The sequence below is a fragment of the Pholis gunnellus genome, assembly GCF_910591455.1.
Source record: "Pholis gunnellus genome assembly, chromosome: 21".
NCBI lineage: Eukaryota > Metazoa > Chordata > Actinopteri > Perciformes > Pholidae > Pholis > Pholis gunnellus.
This window is the reverse complement of record NC_136548.1, coordinates 7867984-7893399: the sequence shown is the minus strand read 5'-3', so window position 1 is coordinate 7893399 and position 25416 is coordinate 7867984. Positions and strand designations below refer to the sequence as shown.

The 25416-nt window shown below is 42.3% G+C and overlaps 1 protein-coding gene across 2 annotated transcripts; it reads right to left on the bottom strand.

Annotated features, from left to right (window-relative positions):
- Window positions 1–67: 67 nt before the first annotated feature.
- On the bottom strand, window positions 68–25416 carry LOC306713573 (myoferlin-like). 2 transcript variants are annotated; one of them, XM_079183322.1, is made up of 53 exons: window positions 25225–25416; window positions 24432–24487; window positions 23890–23981; window positions 18087–18195; window positions 17889–17982; window positions 17621–17787; window positions 17164–17292; window positions 16975–17037; window positions 16837–16887; window positions 16709–16739; window positions 16141–16256; window positions 15875–16001; window positions 15600–15703; window positions 15415–15483; window positions 15277–15320; window positions 14540–14622; window positions 14302–14340; window positions 13849–13973; window positions 13614–13727; window positions 13308–13485; window positions 13068–13192; window positions 12791–12900; window positions 12381–12573; window positions 12114–12269; window positions 11810–11941; window positions 11488–11651; window positions 10891–11005; window positions 10509–10611; window positions 10101–10243; window positions 9341–9511; window positions 8959–9052; window positions 8795–8872; window positions 8437–8618; window positions 7904–8062; window positions 7649–7750; window positions 7401–7562; window positions 6985–7150; window positions 6823–6896; window positions 5420–5518; window positions 5163–5291; window positions 4856–5011; window positions 4678–4769; window positions 4388–4558; window positions 4129–4277; window positions 3078–3217; window positions 2900–2988; window positions 2717–2812; window positions 2430–2571; window positions 2197–2296; window positions 1891–2084; window positions 1280–1389; window positions 965–1112; window positions 68–789 (listed from the first exon to the last, which is right to left on the bottom strand). In XM_079183322.1, the coding sequence occupies exons 1-53, from the start codon at window positions 25310–25312 to the stop codon at window positions 751–753; spliced, it is 6162 nt and encodes a 2053-aa protein (XP_079039448.1). In that variant the 5' UTR covers window positions 25313–25416; the 3' UTR covers window positions 68–750. The 2 variants fall into 2 exon arrangements, with proteins under 2 accessions (XP_079039448.1, XP_079039449.1); XM_079183323.1 differs by lacking the exon at window positions 14302–14340.

The window sequence follows — 25416 nt, the reverse complement described above, 5'->3', positions numbered from 1 at the left end:
ATAAAAGAATCCTGCTGCTCATATTGTTCACAGCGGTTTCAGACAATGGACACCAACACCAGTTGAATCATTTTTAAATATTTTTAATTCCAAAGACTTGTGGAAATGTAATATACAAAAGACAGACACACTAAACATGACTGTTGGTAGCGGAAGACTTAATTTGTTTTTGGCACGATTATTTTGAATGACCAGAAAACTAGAAACCCTTGAACATTGTAATACAACTGTCCTGTAATAAATACTACCTTGGTGAAACTTTTATAATCATATTTATTTATTCATGTTAATCACCTAATTTACGTTCAGAATGCCAAAATAGTAGAAACATTACATTAATGTGCAATCCAATACAACATAACCACTAAATGCAGCCTCAAAAATCCCCCAAGTGCTGAATTTCTTGTACTCACCATCAAATAAACACGATAAGAGTTGATGACAGGACGGTTGTAATTAAACCGTGCAGGGGGTTCTAGTTCCTCATCCCTCAGTGTTTGTGATAAAAGCAGTGGTTTGGAAACAAACCACAAATGTATTGCTCACGAGTCGGTCACAGTTTAGCGGTGTAGAGAAAGTGCTCATGGTAAAATATAATAATATAGTGCACTTGTGCAAGCACCCCTTCCCATTTAGACCTTTATAAAATACTATAGGCAGTAAAAAAAGATGGCGATTAGTTTGGCAGTAGTTGTGCCCAGTTAGTGTTATCATCCTGTACACATTCCTTTCCAGTTCCGCTGCTCCGGGTTATTGAAATGGTTTCACGATCTTCATCGAGATGTAGTTCTGGAAAAGGCAAAAGAGAACAATGTAAATGTTGCTTCATATAAAAGCACACAGCTTCACTTCATCTCCTGCCACATAATGAACATTTGTGTGCATTTGGAACCACTGCATGCACTTTGGAGTTGTACCAGCTGGACCAAAGGAAGTCAGAAGAGTGTCTCTCGTCTGTCCTTACCGGTAAAGAGTACAACAGGATGGCGAGGAAGAGCACCACTATGATGAGGCAGATGAGTCCGATGAAGAGGCACCTGAACCTTCTCCACACAATGAACTTCATGGTCTTGCATGGGTTGGTGAACCAAAAGAAGGACGTGTCTGGACGACTGAGGGTTGTGGAAAATGAAAGACAGGGTGTATTTGTTTATATTACTCGCAAAACTACATTTTTATTAATTTAACTTGCAGGTAAGACACATTAATGGGATACATTTTGTAGAGGTTCAATCTGCAGAATATTAGATACAGTTTGTTTCACAGGCTGGGTTCTTACTTGGGAGGGTCCAGTTTTGGGTTCATGTTGGGTTCGTCCCGGCCTTTTCCTGCGGGTCTCTCGTCTACGTGTGCTTCCTCCACAATCTCCAGCGTCATCTCCACTTTTCCCTGTAAGCACAAGACGAGCCGACATGGTGAGCAACATACTGTATAACAAACATAATGACAATAAGGATCTCCGACACTTTCAGAATATTCAAATGAAGCAGAATCTATTCATCAGACTTATGCAGGTAACTATGAAATGTTCTGTTAAAACTGAAGCGGGGGAATTTATTTCAGAAAAGACGATAGCAGTTTTCCTATGCTGTTCTTATTTTAGATTAAATGAGTGTTAATATGTGGAAACCCATCTGACAAAGCAGAACAAAGCTGAGGCGCAGGAGGAGGAATGATGTCATTCCGTTTGTTGGTTTACCTAAAACAGTTTTCGGGTAAACAGTGTTCTTTACTTCATTCCTTAATTCTTGCTCAGAGTCTACTGCCGTGTTTTAACTCATGCTGAGTTGGCTTCCTATCTAATTAATTAGCTCAAGTCAATTTACCTAAAAAGAAAAAAGATAAAAATGCATCCATCCATCTTTGGGTGTACTTCCGATTCATACTTACGCCCAGGACCTTCTTCCCATCCTCTTCAATGGAACATGGCCACCAGCCTCTGACTGACTGCTGAGCAAACAGAGACTTGGCTTGCTCTGGTTTGTCTTGAGTTCCTATTACCACATCATCCATCATCTTCAGAGAGCACTTCTCTGGGGTCTTCGCAGGAGCAACCAGGTTACGCAGATCCAGCTCCAGAGTGCCTGGGACCACAGAGTATTATACCATGAACGGCCAGGGTTTGTAATTGGCTGAAGGTAAATCAGACACTTCAAAAAAAGCTTTCTTTGTTCAACTTTAAATGAAGTGTCTCACCGAGGTAATCATCCAGTGAGAATTTGTCGTTATCCCATATCTGGACGATAAACTTGGGGGGAACCCTGAACTCCGTTTTGTCAAGACTCCAGAATTGCTCCTGTTGAATAAAGAACACGGGAAACATGTTTTAGATTCGCCATTTCAACATCGCAGGCTTTATTTTCAAATTTGTACACGCGTAAAACATTTTTATTTTAAGCCAATTGTTTGATAATTCAGACAAGCCTCACCTTCTTGGAAACCAGGCAGAGTTGTTCAGCTGGCAGGTACTCAAAGTCAAAGATGAACCTCCAGTTAAAGTTGCCGTCTCCGTCCAGAGACCTGTAGTGGACGTCAGTCTTCTGCTTGTTGTCCTCCATGCCTGGCATCCAGCTGGCAAAGGGAACAACAGGTGTGAGCATTCATTGTCCTGTGCCAACTGGCTCCACGGTAATCTTCTACTGTACAAGTTTGCTTTTAAAGAATCAAATCAATCTTAGATAGATAGATGTTAATTTGAATGATTTATCAGCAATACCCTTTGACGTAGATGTCACTCATGTGTTCTCCTGTGATGCTGGTCTCATCTAAAGTCACGTCCGTGGTGTTCCAGACGACAGCACGCAGGATATACCTGACAATTCAAAAAACAGCAGGCATCAGTTCAGTGACCTCTAATGTGAGCGTTGATGACTCACACGAAGAGCGGCACAGCACTCACTTCTTAGCCTTCCGTGGCGTGATGTCAAAAGGAGGTCCAGGGACGCCGATGCTTTTGGGGAAAACATCCACCCACATCTGAAGCTGTCCCTAAATGAACACGTTATAAAAGGTTTTATTAATAGCTGCGTCAGGGTGGATGTGGACAGATACAACATGTGCGAGCGGTGATATCTAACCTGAGAGATATTGGGCTGGAAGGAGCTGTAAAGGGTCCTGGTCTCCACGTGTTCGGGGACAAGTCCCTGTTTTCTGAGAACGTGCAGGCAGAGGCGTTCTCGGGCCGGACCCAAGTGCTCATGAATCTCCCTGTTGTTCTCTGGACATGAAAACAAGTTACAGCTTAATTAGGCTTATGTTATACCATAAATAGTCAAATTAGATGTGGGGAAAAGAATCCGTCAATAATTGTAATGTTTGTTACTATTTTTAGCAAAGTCAGCGGCATGGCTTGAAGGACGGCAATGTGGGTCAGTCGGTCCACCACTTTGAGCCAGACAGTACAAAACTTCACGTTGAGTTATGAGACATTCATGGTCTCCAGAGGATGAATCCGAACAACCTTGGCGATCCCATGATTTTTCCTTTAGCACAACCATGATGCTTTTAGTGAATATCTCGACAGCTTTGGATACATTTCCAAGAAATGTGGTCACGTACCCACCATCAGATACATTTTTTTAATTTGTCCAATACTTTTGTTTTTGACCAAATACCTACAAAACAAATTATAATACTTTATGTTTCGTATTACCTAGCACATGTCATGTTAACATGCGTGTTAGCATTATCATTGTGAACGCACCGCTGTGTCAAAATACAGCCTCATAGAGCTGCTAGCATGGCTATCGACTCCTAGTCTTGTCGTTAAATACATACTTTAAAGCTTGCCGATATATTAGCTAGCTATAATTGGCACGAGATAAACAGCGATGGTGGTTGGATAACTGAGCATGCCCTGGTATTCAGAAGAAGCTGCCTATTGGGCCAACCATTATGGGGCTTCCATAGGAACGCTCATCCTTTTGGCACATTTCACTGAGAATGAATAACTGTAGATGAACTGCAGCGCACTATAACTTGTGCTACAGGTGTACAGTGTTGCAAGTCCTATCACAAATAAAGTAACAAACGACTAAAGAGAATTTGTTGGAGAAGTTATAAATAAAATCACTGTTACTGGTGTCACACACACACTTACACCAATATATCTTAAACCATTGACATTACCAAACTCAGCCAGTGTGTATTCTTTGCCATTGAAGCCGAGTGATGTGCCGTTGTCTTCCTTCCTGGGTTTGGACAGGCCCTTTAGACGAGCCAGGTTGTCCAGGATCTCAGATGGCTTCAGCTGGTCCCGCCACTTGTTGATACCAGAACTGAGAGAAAAACAGAAATGAAAGTAAGGATCATGACGGAGGGTTTTTTTTTTTTTTTTTTTTTTTTTTAGGAACATTTCCTAGATTTCCCCCGTAAGGCGTTTCCTTACATGCAGTAGCTTTGTGGCAGGCCACAGTAGGAGTTGTATCGGGACAGGAAGCGGTTCTCCAGGTCTATCACGGTCTCGCCGACCTTCTCGTCGCGGCTCAGGAGATCATAATCATAGACAGAGATTTTCAGGTCCTTGTCCTGGGGCAGGAAACACGTCATCTCAAACATCCTACACCAAACAAAAAGGAGGGTTTGAGAAGGTTCACTGTATTTACCCTTTAAGGAAAATATAGTCTGTAATATTAACCTATTCTTTATTGCTTAAATTAGTCCATTTTTAGCATTTACCTTCCAAACACAGGGCCCGTGGTGTTGGGTATGTAATGGTCTCTGTCATCCATCGAGTTCTTACCCAGTGAGATCTTTATGTATGGATCACACTGAGCAGGAGAGAGAACACAAGTTCAAGCAAAGGGTGTGTTGAAACATGCTGCGGTTATTCCTGGTATTACAAATTCATTCTCACTCTGCCATTATTGTCTTTGGGCTGCAGGTCTATGGCCCGGATCACATAGATCCTGACCAGACACTCCTGAGGTCCACTCTCTGGCAGCTCTCTGAACTGACGGGGAGGGGGAGAGACACCTGGGTCGTCTGGCAGAGGGTACACCTTGAATGAACCCTGCATGTACAAGAGCACACACACATACACACACACTATTCAGATTTGATGTTTTCTGTTTTGTAAGTCTGGCCTTGTCCTGAGCCGAGGAGATTCAGCTCGTTTCACAGCTTTATTTCGGATAGATTCTGGTGGCCTGTTGTCAAACTACCTTCAACTCTCCAACCACAGTGGGGTCCTCGTCCCCGTTTTCATTCTTGCCCCGTTGCAGTTTGAAGGTGACGCAGAAATCAGTCAGCCCTTTGAACTCTGGGACATCCTCAAGTTCGCATTCATACATCTGTGGATACACATACGCATTCAGGTCATCTACAACACTTAGTGGGGATCACAGACAAGACATACAACAAACAAGTGAAGAAACACTATAAAGTCTGTCGTGTGTATGAAGAAATTAAGCCAACTTACTTTGAGGGTGTCGTATCCTTTTTGGCGGTAAGGGCCGCACTTCAGCTCTTCTCCAGTTGAAGCGTAGAATTTACTCCACCAATCGACCGTCTCTTTTTCCTGAATATTGAATTGCTCATTGTTAAACTTCATACATACGGTAGTTGGTATATATACACACACACACACCATATGCATTTGCACAATATGCACTTGGTACAATAATCTGAAATCTCATTCATATTCACTTTACTCTCACCTTCTCAGCAAGCTTTGGAGGACAAAGATACAATGTGACACAAAACAGAAGTCAAAAGTACATACACATACAGCAGTAACAAATAAACACATACACATAAACACATACATACATACATACAATAGACTACACAAATTGACAAGAAAGTCAAACAGTGAAGGAAAGATTGATGAGGAGATCCCGATTGCAATTTCATGATTGACAGCAATTTGGAAAACAAGGGCGTAACAAAGGGGCTGTGCCGAATTTGCCACTGCTTTAAGGCCCCGGGCCTCTAGAGGGCTCACTAACACCAACCGTCCGTTGACTTACAACATGGCACCAGGACTTTAATTAATATCCATGCCTGCCATGAGTGGGACCTGCCTTTGAGTTAAGTATATAATAATTATAATGCAATAGGCTTATTTGCTTTCTTGCCAGGAGTTCAATGTAAAGATTGATACTTTATTACATTGTGTTTTTTTAGGGTAAAAACTAAATTGATTTAACACATTAAACTAGTGAGCTTTAAAAAAAAAAACTATAAACTATTTCCTGTCTTTATGCTAAGCTAATAAGGTGCTGGCGATGCCTACCAACATCAGAGATTTATCAATCTTCTCTTTCAACTCTCGGCAGGAAATGAAATAAGCACATTTCTCAACATGTCTAACTCTTGCTTTAAGTAAAATATTGGAAACTGTACTTCTAGAAAAATCTCCTTCCATGCAAAATAGATGCCTGAAGCTAATCTGCTTCAGGGCCCATTTACATGTTGCACCCTTGCTGTGGAAAAAAAAAAAAGATTAAATGTGCTCATTAAAATAGTGGCAAATTAAGTCCAATCGTGGTTATTGTGACGTTACTCTGCGGCCTTCGTCAAGCCTGCCGTAGCGCTGTGGATTAAGTGATCTCAGCCTTCCGGTGTCATTGGTGCCCAGCCGTGTGAATTAGAAAGCTATAATAAGTAACCATACATACAGAGTGGGCGGTAGGGGAGGCCATTTTGTTGAGAGCAGCTGACATGCTGTACATGAACTGTAAGCCAGAGTAATCAAGCTTGTCAAATTTGACTAGAGTGCCAAATTGTGCACTTTTTAGTGACGCGAAAAATAATTATTGGTAACTAGTGCCGGACAACATGAGGAAACTATTGTATCATTATGTGTTCGATGGAGTTTACCTGAACTTCTAGTGGTATCGTCTCCTCCATGTTGATGGAGAGATGTTTGGAAGGAGAAGCCATCATCATAGCCACTGTAAAAAGTGGGAGGACAACATCAGAACAAGGCTTTCGGTCTCAACTGAATAAGACTCATTTGTATTACTTTGTATGACTCCTTACTTTTGGAAGACATGGCGCCCTCTGCAGTGATGATATATGGGTCACATTTGAACTGCTCCAGAGTGGTGATGGTGCATTGACCCACCACAGGCTTCCTGCCAAATGGACGGTGGTCAATCACCTTCAGAACAATGGGAGGCGTGTACATCTCCTCCTTTGGAAGGTACTGCATGGATGGTGTAGAGAAGGTGTGAAGGAAAAAAAATGTGAATTTACAGTATTGTTTAAAAGCTCCAATACTCCTTTGAGGTTGTTTTTTTCCCCCCAGATTCTAGTGCAGAAGACATAAACATAGTTAATCATAATGTTTCTATTCATTTTGGTAGACATTATGTCTCCTCTACAATAGCTTTAAACTCCCAGACAAGTGTTTGCTTTAGTTCCACACACCCCTGCTTGTGTTACCCTGCTATTACCACTTTGATGAAGAGGACAGAGCTGGGGAAGTTGGGGCTCTTCTTCATGTTCTTGATGACAGCCGACTCCACCCTCTGCCCCCCACACTCCACCACCAGGCTGGGTGAAGACACCGAGGCCAGCTGGTACGGCTTCATGTTCCTCAGGCCCCATGCAAGAATCTGAACACACACAGAGAGAGAGAGGTGATGCTACAGACATTATGTGTATCAGCTCAGAGGGACGGTGTCTAAAATGTGTGCGTTACCTCCACAGCAGTGAGCTGCACCACAGGCCGGATGCCCTGAGGAACCATGTAGAGGTTTTCTGATCTCTTTGGGGGAAACAGGGGAAGATCTGACTCGCCCGACTACAAAGACAGAGACAGGAGAGAATGTTGATTATTTTTACCAGTACCTTTTCATTAATTCGCACTTTAAAATATAAAACTACAAGCCTCAAGAACCTGGCTGTGTTTTAAATACCGTAAAGTAGCCATTTCGCCTTTACATTCAGGTCAAACCTTGTCTTTTAGGATGAGTTCTGCCGCCAGCAGTGACTCCCCCGACGTTTGACCTTTGTGGATGATGGGGTACCACAGCAGTTTGGGTGTCTGATCCATGCCTGGATCCAACTTCACCAGTGGTGGGCAAACACTGCGGCCCAGCAGCTCATCCTTCCCCTGTGCAGAAGATAACATCATGCCTTAAGCTGGGAGACTTTTACAAAAAAAACATTACAGTTTGTGCGTAGAGGAAAGATGGACATGACTATAAGAAAGACGAAAATCAACAGAAGAAAGACAGCCAGGGATTTTTGAAGGCAGTTCACACCATAAAAGTCCAACTTGAATATCAAGACCAGTAGCGGTCCAATAGACATTTTCTGCTTGAGATATTTTAGCTCAAATAATTTCATTCATGGTTCCCAAAGTTTCCCCCCCCCCCCCGATAGCAATTATCTGCAATAATACACAGTTAAATGTATTATAGATCACATCATTAAGTACATTAAGACACCCCGCATATTTAGTTGTACAAATGCTTCTCTATGTACCACTTGGTCATTGTCGTAGAACTCCAGAACAACGTCAGGGGGTCGCTGAGCAACGCTCTGGGGGTCTCCAAAAATCTCCACATCATTAAAGATCAGAGTTTGGTCCCAGGTTGGGTTCAGTGTTGACCGCAGCTTCTCTGTCGTCTTACTAACATGCAGGAAGGAGACGTGTGCATACGGATCTGCAAAGGTAAAAATAATACATGGTTTAATGGTCATCTTTTCACATCCACCATTAACAGACATTTCTGCAACGAGACTCATCTCATTTTAAATCTAAAATCTATCAGGAGTCTTAATACTGATATTAGAAACCGATCATTTAAATCATATTATTGACCGTCGAGTAGAATCTTACCAGAAAAACTATCTTTGTCCATAGATGCCAAGTTCTGTGCCTGATAGACGTAGACACGCAGATGGTACATATGTGACCCTATGGAGACAAAACAATGATTTATTTATGTATATTTATTTGTACGTGAATGAGCATTCAGAAGTGTCACAATATGCATCACTCACTGTCAAAGGAGCAGGACACAGTGGGCGTGTTGGCACCAAACAGCTTGGCGGCATCGGTCTTTGATCCGGTCTCGTTCTCGTCAGTATCGGTACCCTGCAGATTAAACCAAAGTGGACGTCACAGCACCCGCTTATGCGTCACACACACTGCCAAATAGAAAGCGCCACCATGGCTGTGTTTAATACATGAGTAAATATTTGGAAATATTAGGTGACTCAACGAGCACAGATCCGGTTCATGCTTTAATACCAACTCATATGTGGACAGATAGTTCTGTGTTCTTTTGTAACTATTTGAGCCACACTCAAACTACCTTTATGAAACCAGATCCTGACCCAAACAAGCAAGCTAAAAACGGAACATTTTCTCTTCTTTACTCACCAGTGCCCCCTCCAGTTGGAAGATGGCGGCTGCTCCGAGCCGGTCCTCTGGTGCCATCTTTCGCCTATAGCGCCGGCGACGGAAAGTATCTGATGAACGCTCTTTCCTGTGGAACTTCCAGCCAATCAGAGACGAGAATTCCCAGCCTTCAGGGTCCCCTTGGTCCCGCCTCTGTGACCAAAGATAAACAAGTGGCTAAAACATTTGTTTTAAAAATCTGGTTGATGCAAACAGCAGTAATGCGAGATTATACAGGACTGTCTCAGAAAATTAGAATATTGTGATAATCCCCATACGTGTGATTTAGTTTACTGAACCAAGCTGAGTGTTTTTCAAGGCTCAGGAAACCCTTGCAGGTGTTTCGAGTTAATTAGACGATTCAAGTGATTAGTTGAATACCCTACTAGTATACTTTTTCATGATATTCTAATATTTAGAGATAGGATATTTGAGTTTTCTTAAGCTGTAAGCCATAATCAGCAATATTAAAAGAATAAAAGGCTTGCAATATTTCAGTTGATTTGTAATGAATCCAGAATGCATGACATTTTTGTTTTTTTAAATTGCATTACACAAAATAAAGAACTTTATCAAAATATTCTAATTTTCTGAGACAGTCCTGTATACTGCGAAATAATAATCTAGATAATCTTTAGCACATAATCACAGTTTGTAAAATGAGCTTCCTATACTAAAAAACAAAAGTATTGACATAAAATGCAAGTTATGCCACAGCGATGCTCCATGACCCTATTCTGACCTCCACAGCGGCTCCTGCAGGGAGTGCATCTCTCCTGCGAGGTCGAACAAGCCGTCTCCTGCGGTGGACGTGGTACACCTTCTCCGCAGGGACCCAGGACCGCGGCTTGTTCTCTGGGGGAATAGTGACTCCATACTCCCAACCTGTGAGGTGCGGACACAGACAACATTGTTTTCCATTACTGTTTGGACACAAGAGCATATGGTTTTCACCATGTGACTATTATTATGACCAAGCAAGGAGGCAAGAGTGAGTCAGAGACCTGGGAGACCAGGAGAGAAAACAAAGAACTGTAAACAAGAACACAATTTAGCCATTTGCTGCCTTTCTGAATAACTACGTATGCCTACAAACAAGCGTGAAGAAGACTACTCTCTAGATTTTAGCTGGTGATGTAAATGCCTGCACCTTGATCATCCACAGCTCTGTTGTCATCCACTGTCCACTCGTCCTCCCACATCCAACCTGGAGGACACTCAAACTCTGAAGGGTTGCGGCTCTTCTCTCCATTCTGTGCAACACAAAACCTCAGTTTTCATTTTTGTCATTTAGGTCAACATGATTACTCTCACATCATCATAGGCATCTGGAGGGAAACCCGAGTGTAAATAATAATGGAACAGCCACCAAAGTCGATGAGTAACTAAGAGACAGAGAGTCGGTCTGGTTAGTAGTCATGCATGTTTTTTGTGTTGTGCGTCACAGAGATCAGGACAAAAATTAACTGTGCTTGTATGATATTTAAAGCCACCCTGCACATTTCGTTTGCATGTCAGCGTGCAGTTCTCACCACATCAGTGAATAGCTCAGAGGCGGCCTTCCACGATCCACCAGGGTAGCGGGCCTCATTTTCATACAACTCGTCGGTGAATTCAGTGTGTCCTGCATCTGCCTCTGTTAAGAGACTGAAACACACAGACAAACATATGTACACCACCTGTGTGTGAGAAACATTAAAACTAATGGCAGAAATACAGCAGCGAGTGCTTGAAAGCTTCTCACAGAAATGTACCGATGACGTTGGCATGTAAAAAACAAACAATTACACACGTACATTTGAGTCACGGTTCAAGTGCGGAGTGTTTGGAGATAGATTTAAGAAAGCAACTGTAAATAACTTCCAGCTCACTGGCACAGTCTGGTACTCTGTCATTAAATCATGGTGTAAAGCATGAGAGGAATGTAAACAGTAGAGAGCAGACATCACCCACTTCCTCTTTCAAGTCCACAGAATGTGTGTTCACTGGAAAGAATGCACATTCATCCTCCATTACATTAAGACGTGTCTCTTAATGTAATGGAGGTTGAATGTGTGCTTTGTCTTGGTCGAATGTTTTGAATACTAGAGGAGGAAAGATGTCGTATTGTCATCTACAATTATACTCACGCTCTCTCTGGGTCAATGAACCACTCAGCTTCCCATTCCCATCCTCTTGGAGGCATAAAGTACTCTCGTTTCAGCTTCAGTTTGCCCGTTACATCTGAGAACTTGTAGCGCCCCACTAGTCCTGTGGTCCCCCAGTTCCCAAACACCTGGGCCTGGTTCTCGTACTGAAATACAAAAGGACATGTTTGGTTTTAGAAGCCGACGTGACTGCTGGTTCTCTCTCTGGTATTACAAATTTATTTTCTGGCTTTGCAAATACAGAAAATTACACAATTTTTCTATTGTGAGAGAGACGCTATGAAAATATTTTGGAGCAATGTACCAGCTCAGCAAACACGCTGAAGGTTCCCTCAGAGTAGGAGTTGAACTTCTTCTCATGTACAGACAGACCCAGCCACATGTTGACTCTAATCTGAACGGGCACCTTCAGGCCCTTGTTCTTGTCCATGGGGTACTGAGGGGAACAAAACAAAAAAAATGACATGAGCATTGTGATTTCAGAGGAATTAATTCTAGTGTAGTACCTTTTAGTCTAACAGCACCAAACTGCTGACACTAAAAGCTGTTCAGACTACATCTAATAGAACCGATTACTTCATAAATGTTTTTTGACTTTATGTGTGTACCTGTAAAAAGACAGTCTGTGTCTTGCCACAGTCCTGACCACAGGCCTGCTCGCTGTATGTGGAGTGGAGGACTTGGTGAGCGGGAATGCGACTGTAGGCCACCCTCTTCTCACCCCGCAACATCCAGATGATCACGTCAGGCATGCTGTTCTGGGGCTGGACAAAAAACGTGGAGAACAAATGCAGAATTATGGATGGGCAAAACATCATACCGCTTGGAAACATTATTTTAGGTGCTCCTTTGTCCAGGCTCGCTGTGGTACATACCTCCTCGGCCAGCAGTTTAAGTTTGGCCGCCCAGGACTCCAAGTCAGACAGAGTGTCACGGATCTCCCTGGCCTCCTCTCTCATGCGTCCGGCTCGGTCCTTGATGTCGGCCAAAGCGCTGTCTCGCAGCTTCTTGATTTGAATGTCCAGAGATGTCAGGTTGGAGCGGCCCTCCAGCTCCGGTGTTGGGAAACTGGAGGAGAGCAGAGACAAAAATGGGACATAATTCATTTCAATTTAAACCGAATAATTAACAAACGCACTCTTTTTCTACGATTAGTTTTTTGGTGAAACTGAACACACTTTCCTTCCGTTTTGTCCGACTCTCTTGGGCTCATCTGACTTTTTTGTATTACATTGAAAAGGTGCGCAGACAACATCAGAAATGAACATCCACATCCTCCATTTACCTTTCTATGTCTTCAACCAGCTGAGTGAGCAACTTCAGCCACACATCTACAAGTTCGTTGTCAGAGACTTTAGCCAAGATGGAGGTTTTAAATGACTCCAGGTTGGATTGCTGCAACAAACACAAAATAGGGGTGAGGATTACGCGCACCATCTTAAAACCTCTACGTCTATACAGGTACACACACGTACCAAACATCAGTACAGTATGCTTTAATGGCTGCAAACCTATCAATAAATCAAACTCAAAGTGGATTACGGAGGATAACGCAGGATTACCAGGCGGTGACTAATGTAGAGGATGATGTTGACGGAGTCCAGGCGGTGGCCGATGTCCTCCCAGCATGAGAGAACCACAACCACTGGCTTAGTGTTCACCCAGGGCAGGTAATAGTAGTGGTTACCTGGGAAACATGACACACCAATTTAAAATCCTCTTGACAAGAAAGCAGGTTTTAATGCCCCCTTTACTGCGTGAACAGATTAAGTACAACATCACATAGCAGCTTCCTCACTCACCGTCAAATACAGCACAGCTATACTGCGTGGTGGAGGACAGCGGTTTGCAGGTGGTGTCCAATGTGTTGCCGTAGTTACCGATGCTGACCTCAAACTGGATTGGCTCTCCTGGTTCCTGTAACATGGAGGCGCTGTGGAAGACTGCACACAGGCTGTACTTCCTCCTCCTCTGGTACTTCTAATGTAGGAAAGAAAACAGAAATAGGGAAGTAGAACATATTTTAACCAATTACAATTTGCCATCAGAGAAGGACAGGTGAAACCACACTCGTCAGGTATCACTCGGCGGACGAATAGGCACAATACCTGCGCCACCAGGATGTCGTCACTGTGGATACTGTCTACTGTTTTGTCTGCTTTTCCCTCCAGCTTGGTGGACAGCTCGACCAGGACCCTGCCCCTGTATGCCACGCCTTCTCCCTGCAAAGACATCGATACGAAGTGTTGAAAAACCAATGAAGGGGATGTAGGACAGGGATAAAAAGGGAGAAGAAACATAAAAAATGTGGATAAGATTCTGGAAAAATCAATTCTTCATTACTTTGCCGTAGTTGAGATCCGCATAGGGGTCTGGCAGGCCGGTGAACTCTCTGGGGCTGCCATACAGGTTGACATAGCAGGGCCCAAAGACGGGCAGGAAACCCACTTCAGACTGCCCCGTGTTAGCTGTGGAGAGATGGAGATGGACTTCATCTTTTTAGGATTAGATTCAAGCTAAGCTAAGCAAAGCTTTAATGTTAGTATGCCAGTGTGGTGGTATTTGAAGCGGGAGTGATGGACAGGTTGGGGTGGAAACAGTGAATGCTGGGTAAGCAAGTGGCAGGCACTACAACAACAAAACGGTTAAACGCTTAAATACTGATCTCAAAACAGAGCCCAGCACAGCTTCATCAGCAATGTGCACGAACAGACTTAGTCAGCAACTTAGCGTGTTCAACATGCTTGACGCGTTACAACTCATGCAACACAGAGCAAAAGAAGAGCACAATTGAACCTTCATACGACGGCATTTCCCCATTGCTCGCATGTTCCTCTATTCCAGGAGAAAAAGGACATTTCAAATACCATTTAGAAGTTGTCACAAACAGGCATGTATAACAGTGGTTTTTAAATGTAAAACATTATTTTTCACAGAGGGGTTTTCACAAATGATCCAGACCTATTGGGCACTTTATTTCCAGCAAAAACTTTTTTTTTTTTTAAATAATGTTTTATTCAAAAGAAAGTCCTACCTTCTATCTCGCCACCAGAGGAGGCTATCTTGGCCAGGTTCAGGTATGTCGTGCCAATAGCATCATTTCCTGTCAAACGATCCCTGCAATCACACATGACACCTTTAGAGTCACGCTGCATACACACACACACACGATACCTTTAGAGTCACGCAGCACACACACACACACACGCACAGCACTTTACTCATAATTAACTGTTAAATAACATGCACATTTAACAATGTAGGGGCATTGTTATGCTCTGCTTTTTCACTACCTTTAAGTACATGGAATAGCAAAACAAAAGTCTCTTTCTTGCCGTTCATGTCTACATGTTTCCAACAATGTATTTATTGGGTCACAGATCGGAGCTTGTTTTCGACATGTCCGGAGGCCTACTCGTTTGTTCTAATCTTTCCTCTTCCCTTCAGCCTTCCTGGACCCGACTTATCGGACAGTTTGTTGGCTCAGAAACGCACAATAATGAATTTAGCTGAGAGACGGTGCCAACAGGATCCCAGAGCATGTTACGGAGGGGAAGGGAGGGGCCTGCACAGCCTGAGTCATAGGCTGCTACATTAGTCTCATGTGGTTGGTGATGGGGCATGGACGGCCGGACACGGACACACACACACGGACACACACACACACACACACACTTTCTCAACTCCAAATAACAAAAGACCGCTGCCTCTTCTTGAACACAAAACGACGGTCAACCTCTTAAATACAAATTCTAATCTTGTTTGACTTACCAATCAAAGATTGTCAGCTTGACACGCTCACACATGGAGGGGAACTACAGAAATCAGAAAAACAAAATTCATTCATAGTCTTCATTACTTTCTGTCTTTTGTGGTGCTGGGTCAGAACAACACTTTTCGTCCTCTCACCTTTACTTGGAGGTTCAGCATTTGGTTCCACTCTGGGTTTGCATTCTTCTCAATGACCCGAGTGCACAGCTGGAGGGAAACACAATCAATCAGCTTTTCTTCTGTTACACAACAACGTTATATCCAGCATGCTTACATTCAACGCTGCAGCTAAAAAAAAAGAAAGAGACAAAACGATCAGAAACCTTTTTGCCAGCGAAGCGAGCCTCTAAGAAGGGATCCACCAGGTTCTTCTTGTTTTCATCCCCCCCAAAAATTTCTTTCATGGTCTGGATGAATGCGTCATCCACTGTAATGCAAAAACATTAGAATAATTAATTAAATCAATCAAGTTTTTGGCAGCCAGAAAATGGAAATAATTCAGTTTTTAGCAAGCTCAACTTGTGAATCTGTATTTTATATGTGCTGTGTGGATTAAACGACCATTTAATTATAAAATAATTACGACAGGTTGTCTTACTCTGGGGAACGTCTTCAGCCCTGAACACCTTCAGTGACAGGGTGGCCCATCGCAGAGTCACACCAGCTGGCAGAAGCAGATTACTCTCTATGTCATCCTGGTCGTCACACGAGTCCCTCTTCTCCACCTGCACGGTGTGAGGCAGAAAGAGCAGAAAGGAGCTGATGAGAGCGCGCGACAGGCATAACCACCACATTTACATGTGGAAAGAGGAAGCGACCAGCGCTAGTGAAAGTCATCTGAGCGCCGCAGACTGCGAGTCGTACCGGAGGCTCGTCTCCGGCCCCCACGACGAAGAGGGTGACTTTGAGGTAGCCTTTAGCCCCGGAGCTGGAGTCGTCTGGATCATTCAGCAGGAGCCACTTCCTCATGACACAGTGGGCTGCATCAGGACACACACATAAAAGGACACATTCATACAGTCTGCACCATCGGGTAGAATGGGTAAATTACAATAACCTTCAAGTTATACATTCTAATTACATATTAAAGATTAAAACCCAGTTTTAAAAATCAGTGTATGAAACTAAGAAAATGGATAAAAACCAAGAAATAGCTAAAAGAAACTAAAACGCTCCGTAGGGTTGAGGGGAACAGCAGAGTCGGTTCATTATGATCCAATTCTCTGAGGGTTCATCACTATGAGCAACACCATTCATATACGAGTACTCATGTGACCCATTGTTACTCGATCAGATTACGGAAACACCCATTCTGAACATCCTCAACATTATACAAACTAACTAAAAGGAACATCCGGAGCTCCGCAAGATAAACCGGATCCTCAGAGCAAATGTAAATGACACACAAATCTGTGGTTTGTGCCGAGCTCACCTGGTTCATCATAAATATAACCAACATCCAGCTGTGTGAGAGAACAAAACAAGATCAGCCAGACTCATTAAAAAGGCATTAACCACATGCTTTTAACAAATATGTGAAGACAAAATGAGACCAGGTACCTTGAATTCTCCCATGAGACTGTCAGCCCTCAGTGAATAGGAATTGTATACCTGCAGAGGAGAGCATTCACAGTTTATATGCATTTGTACATATTGACAGAGCATTGGATCTCATAATCCACATCCGTGTGTACTGACCCGGAAGCTGATGTGCTTATCAAAGAGATCCGATGGGAGCATGTGGACGTTGTAGAAGAATATCTACAAAAAGAAATTTCAATGAACATTTACCATTTACCACCACCCAGCACAATTTAACCCATGCTAACATATTTAAAGTGTGAAACTTCTATTGTCTCTCTCTGTGTAAGAGTGAAGTGAGAGTACCTCATCAAAGAAGGGGTTGTTTCCCCTCTTGATCCTCGTCCTGTGAGTGTCTCCACACACATTGACCTTCACCACTGGTTTGACGTTGTTGCCAGACAACTGACGGGCCTCGATGACTCGGACACGAATCTGCAGGACGCGTAGCATCACAGTATCAGTGTGGATGAATTCATTTAGCTTGTGACAGCATGAAAGCAGCCGATTCTGTCCTAATGCACCTCAGTGTATCTAAATACACCGTAGACATAGATATACATAACCCGAGTACACCTAATGTAGCAAGGAAATTACTGTTGTGCCCACCTGAAAGGGACTTAGAATCTAAATATAAAAAGCAATATGATTGTCTTCTTATCGCTGGCTTTTCAAAGATCCACACCATTCAGTTCTTGATCTGCGTATTAAGAATCTAGCCAATGGTCCTTTGTTGATGATCGCTCTAAAAACACAAACCGACCTGGAAGTCCTGAGGTTTATTGACTAGTCGGTGGCGACTCTGTGCCCGGGCCAGCTGCTGGCGAAGGTTAACGGACTGACCAGGGGACGAGGGGACCCCTGCTGAGCCACTTCGGCCCCCATCTGGGAAAGTCTCATCCCCCCCGTCACCACCACCACCACCACCTCCTAATGAGCAGAAAAACAAGATGATCAAATACCTGGCATGCATTACATGCTACCAATCTTTACTGCATTGCTCTGCATCACTAAGGATTACACAAACATACCAGCATCCACTGTGGTATCTCCCGCCTGAGGGTCATTGAGGTTTGGTCCCGCATTGGCTGGAGGATCGTAGCCAATCACCAGGTCGATTGTAGCCTGGAATGAAATGATTGGCCGGTCTATTATTTCATTATTACTTTAATAAGGAAGGTCGCCTTCCTGTTGCTTGTATTTCTTATTTCATGCAGAAAGAATCTTACTCCAATATTCTGTCCACTTTCATTGACCAAAGGAACATTTTTGGATGGCAGTGATCTCATTTGACCTGAGGCAAGGTCTCTCAGAGAGATTTTGGCTGACCCTAGGAATCTGTTCGGAGAAAACAAAGCAGGGGAAACATTAAATACACAAATAGATTTGAATTCACCGTCGATACTGTGGGTAACTTGGGACGATTCTGCACTGATTTCCTGTTTTATTAGGGAAAAACACAGGCTGCCATTCTAGTCAGCCAACATATCAGTAATGAAGATGCAGACGACACAGAAATGTATGTGCGCTCCATGATGTCACAGTCACAAAAGAGGCATACAGCAGGTCACCGCCCAGAGCTAACAAGCCCTGCCTGCTGAGACAAACAAACGCACCCGATGAGCCAGCGCACAGTCAACACCGCAACGACGCTACCGCTCAGTGATTCACAGTGTGTTTAGATCATCCGTGACTAGAGAACTCAAATTAACCAACGATTCCATTTGAAGGTCATTTAAGCACCAGCGAGAAACAACAGAACCACAATTCTGGAGACGTTCAAACCAGCCCACGCATTGTTTTTCATTTGACAATATGGTAAAAATAAATAAATAAACCCATTTCATTCCAAGTCATTTGGCTCCGAGTCAAACTGGTTCCTTATGAATTGTTAATTACAACATTTTCTCCATGAAAACATTCTTTGTTTAGCAATTCCTATTGGTTTCTAAGGCATCGAGATAAAGGATACAGATTAAAGTTGAATTAGAATTGCTTTGACAGCTGTGTGGCTTTAAGCTTATAAGTCAAAGACGTAATTAAATGAAACTAAATGGGCAAAAGTGTCTGTCGGTGTTAGATCTTAGAACAATTAGGGCCGTCACAATATCAGATTTGGACTACACAGTTATCGTGGCCAAAAGAATTCATGATAACATGATAGAAAATAAAAAAATGTTCATTTAATCAGTCAAATTCATCTTTAACTGTTTAGCATGCGTTTTGTCTTTTTTTATTGGCAGATAGATTGTACTCAAAATTCTAAATTCAAGTGTAGGAAGGTGAAGAGAGTGATTTGAGAGGCGCTGGATTATGTGCACAACATTATCAAATGTGTATAATTAACACAATGTCAATATTTCATTTCTTAAATATCACTATTGACAATATCGCTATATCGTGACACCCCTTCTAATAATAATGCTAGACTCTTGTTAAACAGGTACAGTAACCGTTCCATGTCGTGTCAGTTGAAAAATTGCTTAGAAGCAGTTTGTTATTGTGTGTCTTGGTGTGCAGCCAAAAACTACACATCTTAATGCGCTGCTTGTTTATGTTTAGACAATTATGAGTAAATACCACTAGCAACATACCATTAGCTCTTTTATAAATATTCCAATTTCTTTTTTTCACAGATGTTTCTATTATTTTGTCCATGAAATTTATATCAGTGACGGTAGACTAAATAACAAAAACACCTCTTTGTTTAACACAATAACAGCTCTACCAACCGAATCTCCTTCTACATTACCACACAGCAGAGTCAACACCTGTGAACATAATGACCTTTATGAAGGTAGGAGTTATTATTGCATGACTTGTGTAGACTGCATTAGTTTTAGTTAATAAAGTGGCAACTCTGTACGTTTCGCTGATTAAAACAATCCAATAATGTAGCTAATGGCAAGCAATACATCACGTAAACTGTTGTTCTTTGGGTGGACTAAGTAACATTACTTTGGCAGCATTTCTGTTGACCCAATACAGAAACTCAGTTTCCTAACGCTGGATCCAATGACACCACTGTATGCTCACAATCAGATGATCTGATCAGAACTCAAAGCTTTCAATTAAACCTTAAATTCAAAGGGTGTTTCCCCCCCGTTGCCAACAACTTTTACTTGGCCTGGATAGAAAATGTCATGGGACAAAAATGCTGTAAAAGACCTCCACCATGCTGAGAGAAGCCAACAGAATTCACAGTAAGTAACAACCTTGACTTTCTATCAGGAAAGCATTTCTTTAAACACAACAGATCAAACACTTCAAGGGCAAAGCAAATACTAGAAGCAGACATCCAAGCATTAGCAGTTGCACTAAGATATTAACTATATACAGTTACTTCTATCAGGTTACCAGCACTGCCGGTCACAGCTGGACAGAGTTTGGTTTGGGAGGAGAGAGGGTGGAGAGTTATTGTTTTTCCAGGAAGGAGAATGACAGGGATTCTCCGTGGAGTCAGTGACTCTATAAACCTGGTATGTAGCCTTGGATCTCAGTTTTCCAATGTTTTTTCAGCAATAATGTTCAACTAATAATTTGGAATTCAGTTATGATGTAACTCTCATCCACTCTGCTACAAGTTTCTCCTTGGACACTTCTGCCAGCTGCTTCTGGCTCCACATTCGAAAAGCTTAGGTGACCCAATTCAGACGCAGGGCTGTCCCTTCGCAGATATTTTTCATTTTGCAACTTATCCGTTTTGAGCTCGACCGCGTTCTGATAAGAGCATTCCAATATGAAGAATGATACTGTGTGATTGTACGGTATCAAACACCACACACACACACACACACACACACACACACTTCTTGACATCTTCTAAAAGTTACGGGACAATTATTAACGCCCAGAACTGTATTTATTGTGAACAGAATATGGAGGTCATATGACATTTCCCTCATTGTTTTCCCTGCAAACACACCGTGGACCAAAACAGACTTCGTGACTAATACCAAGCCCTGGTGAGACACAGGGAAACACCCCCCCACAGCTGATACAGTTCCCATTCACAAGTCACCCACAGACAGAAATGATGTGTGTGTGGAGTTATTATTGGATGTAGGTACAGTTCTTCCCTTTGTCAGCCTTCTATAACCAGTGGAAAAACAGACAGCAGCGCTTCTTGTCACCAGACGTTTAGACAACAAACAAGTTTAAACTTTTGGCCTTTCCACTTTTCTTAGTATGATCACGTTTCCACTTATTCAAACCAGTTAACTATGATCACTTATCCGTGAAGGGAAAGCGTGACTTTTAACACGAGGCAGCTCCACTAGAGTGTCCTTGGCTGGGTTTCAGTTCAAGACGTTAACACCCTCCCCCGGTCATAACTCGCAGATCTGCTATGACGGCTGAGTGTGCTGACTCAGCTCATCTCGGATCTGTGATAAGAGTGACTCTTATATCCCTGATTATTACTGTTGAATCATATTTATCAAGCACTGCAAATCCTGAAATGTTTTTCATAAACCGGGTAAGTCAAATATTTGGACAGAGCCATTTGTCTGACCCAAGGTTTTATGAAGACGGGAAATGAAACAATACTCTGAGGTTCTGATGTGAAAACATTCTTCCAGCCATATCCTGGTTTTTACCATCCTCACATTCTACCTTTCCAAGTGTATTTGTGCAGAACAGGTTAATATTTAAATGGTAATGATAATATTGAAAGTGTCCATTTCCAATCTTGATTTTAATGGGAAAACGAGTAGGATAAAAGGAAAGTATTTTTAAAAAAGCATGCAAAAGAGGTGCAAAGCAGGAGATTAAAGTTAAGTGAAACTCGTTCATGGTTAAAAATTAACTGTCTAGAGACTTTTGGCTGTATTATTTTTAGCCATGTTAGCAGCGTGGCTTTAGGGATAGCAACGTTGGTCTGTCAATTAGTCCACCACTTGAGTCCAAACTGAAATATCTCAACAACTATGGGATGGATTGTCATGAAATCTTGTAATTCATGGTCCCCAGATAATGAATCCTGATGACTTTGGTGATCCCCCAACCTTTCATTTAGCGCAACCATGAGGTTTACATTTGTGGTTAAGCTTAAAAAATCTCAACAACTATTGGTTGGACTGCTGTTGGATGGGCTGAAAGGTACGAATGGTCCAGAGAGGATACATTCTAATGACGAGAGCGATGCTCCGACTTATTCTGTGCCCCACCCCTGAACACATTTACATCTGAATACGTTTACACTTATCTCAGCATCTACTAATGCATTTGAAATATCTCAAGTATTGGAAGGATTACTGTTAAGATTAGAACAGATATTCATGGTCCCCAGAGGACGAATTGTTATTGTGGTTGTTCCCTGACTTTGAATCTAGTGCATTTATCATGTTAGAATTTCAATTGTCCAATATTTAAGTTTGACCAAATTCCTGTCAAATTAATAACATGATCTTCAACTGCACTTGGTGTTCAGTGCTAATTAACAAACGTTAGCATGCTAATACACCTACATTACCTGCTAAACGTTAGCATTGTTACTACAGTAATATGCAGACGTTAGCATTAACGGGCTGCAGACTTGTATTTGTTCTCTTGTTTTGACCCGTCTAAAATAATTTTAGCAGAACATGAACTGACTGGAAAATGGATTTACTTAACTAGTAGATTTAAATTAAAGCTCAAACATGCGTCATTAATTTTTAGGAAACTCACTGTAGGCAGAATTTGATTCTCAAATCTTATAGTCAGACTGTACACACACACACACACACACACACACACACACACACACACACTTCTTATTCCTTTCCTTAAATCTAATTAGTTAAGGAAACATGCTTGCTTCCCCCTTTTGTTGCCATGACAACAAGGATTACCCATAACAACAGCTGGAAAACTATTTGACAGAGAAAGAGAGAGAGAGAGAGAGAGAGAAGTCCATTTCTGCTCCCACAGTGTAGGTCTTCAGGGAGTGTGTCAGACGGGCCAGCCCAGTGGAAAACTTTACTCAATTTAACACGGGCTCGTGTGCTGGAGAGGCACATTTGCAAAGCTCCACCCCTCTGCTGTGTCCCATGCACTGACTGGGGGAACATTCACTAGATAAAGAATATACATACCATGGTCTGTCAGACATAAATTATAAAGACAGATACACTTTAATGTAATTTGTTTTCCTCTGGTAGATAATACTTTGATCGCAGTAATTAGTGATGTCAAAGAAACACTCTTTGTGGCTGGTCTATATTGGTCCCAGATGTGACTCTGGCTTTATATGGAAACACGGAACTTGTTTGAAAAAAAAAAAATGTAGAAGCATTTTGCATGAAAGCAACTCTCCTCACACAGTATTGGAGAAGTTCACATGTGCTGTATTTACAGCAATTACATGACTACTATATCATTTGGCAAGTAAATGCCACATAAATGTAATTCCTTAAACATTTTCCCTGTCCTCGGTGACACAAAGCTGAGAGTGGAGGAAGCAAAAGAGAGAGGGAGAGACAGAGAGCTTTGTTTTCCTACGATAGAGAGAGAGAGAGAGAGAGAGCGAGGGGGGACAAAAGCAATTCATCCATCCAATGTTGCCCAATCAGGATCAGTTATCCCACACAGCCCAGCAAGTCTCAACATGGCAAGGGTGTGAGTGGGAAGAGGCAGCCAGCTCATAACTCAAACACAAGGTTACTGTGAAAATATCTAACTTCCTTGATAATAATCCTTTAACCAGTGGGTGATGAAACTTTGGCATGTTCAGACACTTATTTTGTAGCCAAGGTGCAGACTGATGCCTAAATGACGGCTTGTGTTGGACTGCCTGTGTTGTATCTGAAAAAAACTGCAATTAGAATAAAAACCGACATCCATAAAACAGTAAAGACCGACCGTTGGCTAAGCTGCAGTCGGACTCTACAGACGCATTTCCTAGAAAGGCTTCGTTCAGACCAAAAGAAGTTGGCGCAGTGATTCAATAAGGCGAGGCACACATCTTCTCTTTCGTCACTGTGATCCATGTGTTGCACGAAAGCCAAAGCTAACAAGAAGATCAGTCTCAGGGGTTTGTGTTGCACTTACTTATTTTTCCCAATGGTTTCATAGTCTTTCACAATCACGTCTATGTAGGAGGTAGAGTCCAGCCCCGTGCCCTTCAGATCAAACTCAAGCACCTGCAAGACAAGATGAGGGATACACAGCCCATTAATATGGTACTCCAACTGCTGGTGTGTCCTGAAGCAGCCACATTGTATCCAAGAGCAGGACCTCTAATTGATAGAGTTGATTTTGCAACTCAGCCAGTACGACACAAAACACCAAAACAATCACATCGAACTCCGAGACTGATCTACACCAGTCCCATGATCTGTTTACGTGGTCAAAACATACATAAGATGATTGTCACAGCATATGTTTACCATGTGATGTGTACTGCTGCATCTAAAGAGGGGGCTATCTTGTTATATATCAATTATTCCTGCTTTCCTTAGCAGCTGATCAAAACTAACCGATTGTAAATCAAAGTAAAAGAGGAACGCAGAGTTATCTGCATGTTCGAACGTGTGTGTGTGTGTGTGTGTGTGTGTGTGTTGTGTGGTGTGTGTGTGTGTGTGTAGATGTACCTCATTCCACACAGGATCCAGCTCACTGTCAATCGTTTTTGTTTTCTTCTTCTCATCTGAAAGTCAAATCATTTCATTAAAAAACATCAGCTTATCCTTAAAGAGCATGCTGTGGTAGGCTACAGGACTTCTCAAGATTAGGACACAAATAGACCAACCCAAGATAAAATCATTTTACCCACTCGTTTAGCTGCCAATGTTAAGTTATTGCTGTGTCTAATCTAGCAGTTGTGCATGCTTTGTGGCAAGAGTTGGTGTCAGTGGGCTTCAGTCTGTGTCTTTACGGGGAGGAAAGGAGAAAAACAGAGGCTGCCACACCTGCAAGTGATGATTACAATTTGGTTACAAAAAAACAACAGCTGAGAGCAACTAGGGCTGATTGCCAGGATTATTTCCTCATAGGGGAGGCAGTACCTGATACCATTTTGATCTAGTAGCTGGAGGCTAATTTCCCTACACTTTCCGACTTGTTTCTCTATAGCCTTCTTTGTTCTGTCTGAACTGAATACTACTCCCAAACATCGTCCCTTCCCAGCTCTGTTTGCATCTACAAATGCAGTGACATGTTAGGAAAAAGTGATGCAAAACAACCTATCCTGATTAAGAATGTAAACATACATAAAAACACAGCAAAACTATGAAGTTCATATAGTGACGTCCTAATAGATACATCAATTAATCGACCATAAACTTCCCATTCAGTCCCAAAGGCACACTTTACACGCGTATTTAAGAACAAATGTTAGGTTACAAGTGATTTATTTTCTTTAACTTTAAGACTTTTGAGACTCACCTTTAAAAATGACAGAGGTAATTGGATCAGGGGTTCCAACTCTCCTTTTCGGCAGCCCTCTAGCCGCCTCTACTACAACCCGCAACATGGCAACAACCAGGTAAAAAAAAAAGAGACTAAATTAGTGAAGTTTTGGAATGAAACGAAAACAAAAAATCTTCACAGGATTGTCGTGGCTTAGGCATCCTCACT

Coding starts and splice junctions, on each gene's coding strand:
- LOC306713573 (XM_079183322.1), bottom strand. CDS start 25,312: ATGTTGCGGGTTGTAGTAGAGGCGGCTAGAGGGCTGCCGAAAAGGAGA. Junction 24,488..25,224: donor TACCTCTGTCATTTTTAAAG/GTGAGTCTCAAA, acceptor TTTGACTTTCAG/ATGAGAAGAAGAAAACAAAA. Junction 7,151..7,400: donor CTGTCCTCTTCATCAAAGTG/GTAATAGCAGGG, acceptor CCATCCATGCAG/TACCTTCCAAAGGAGGAGAT.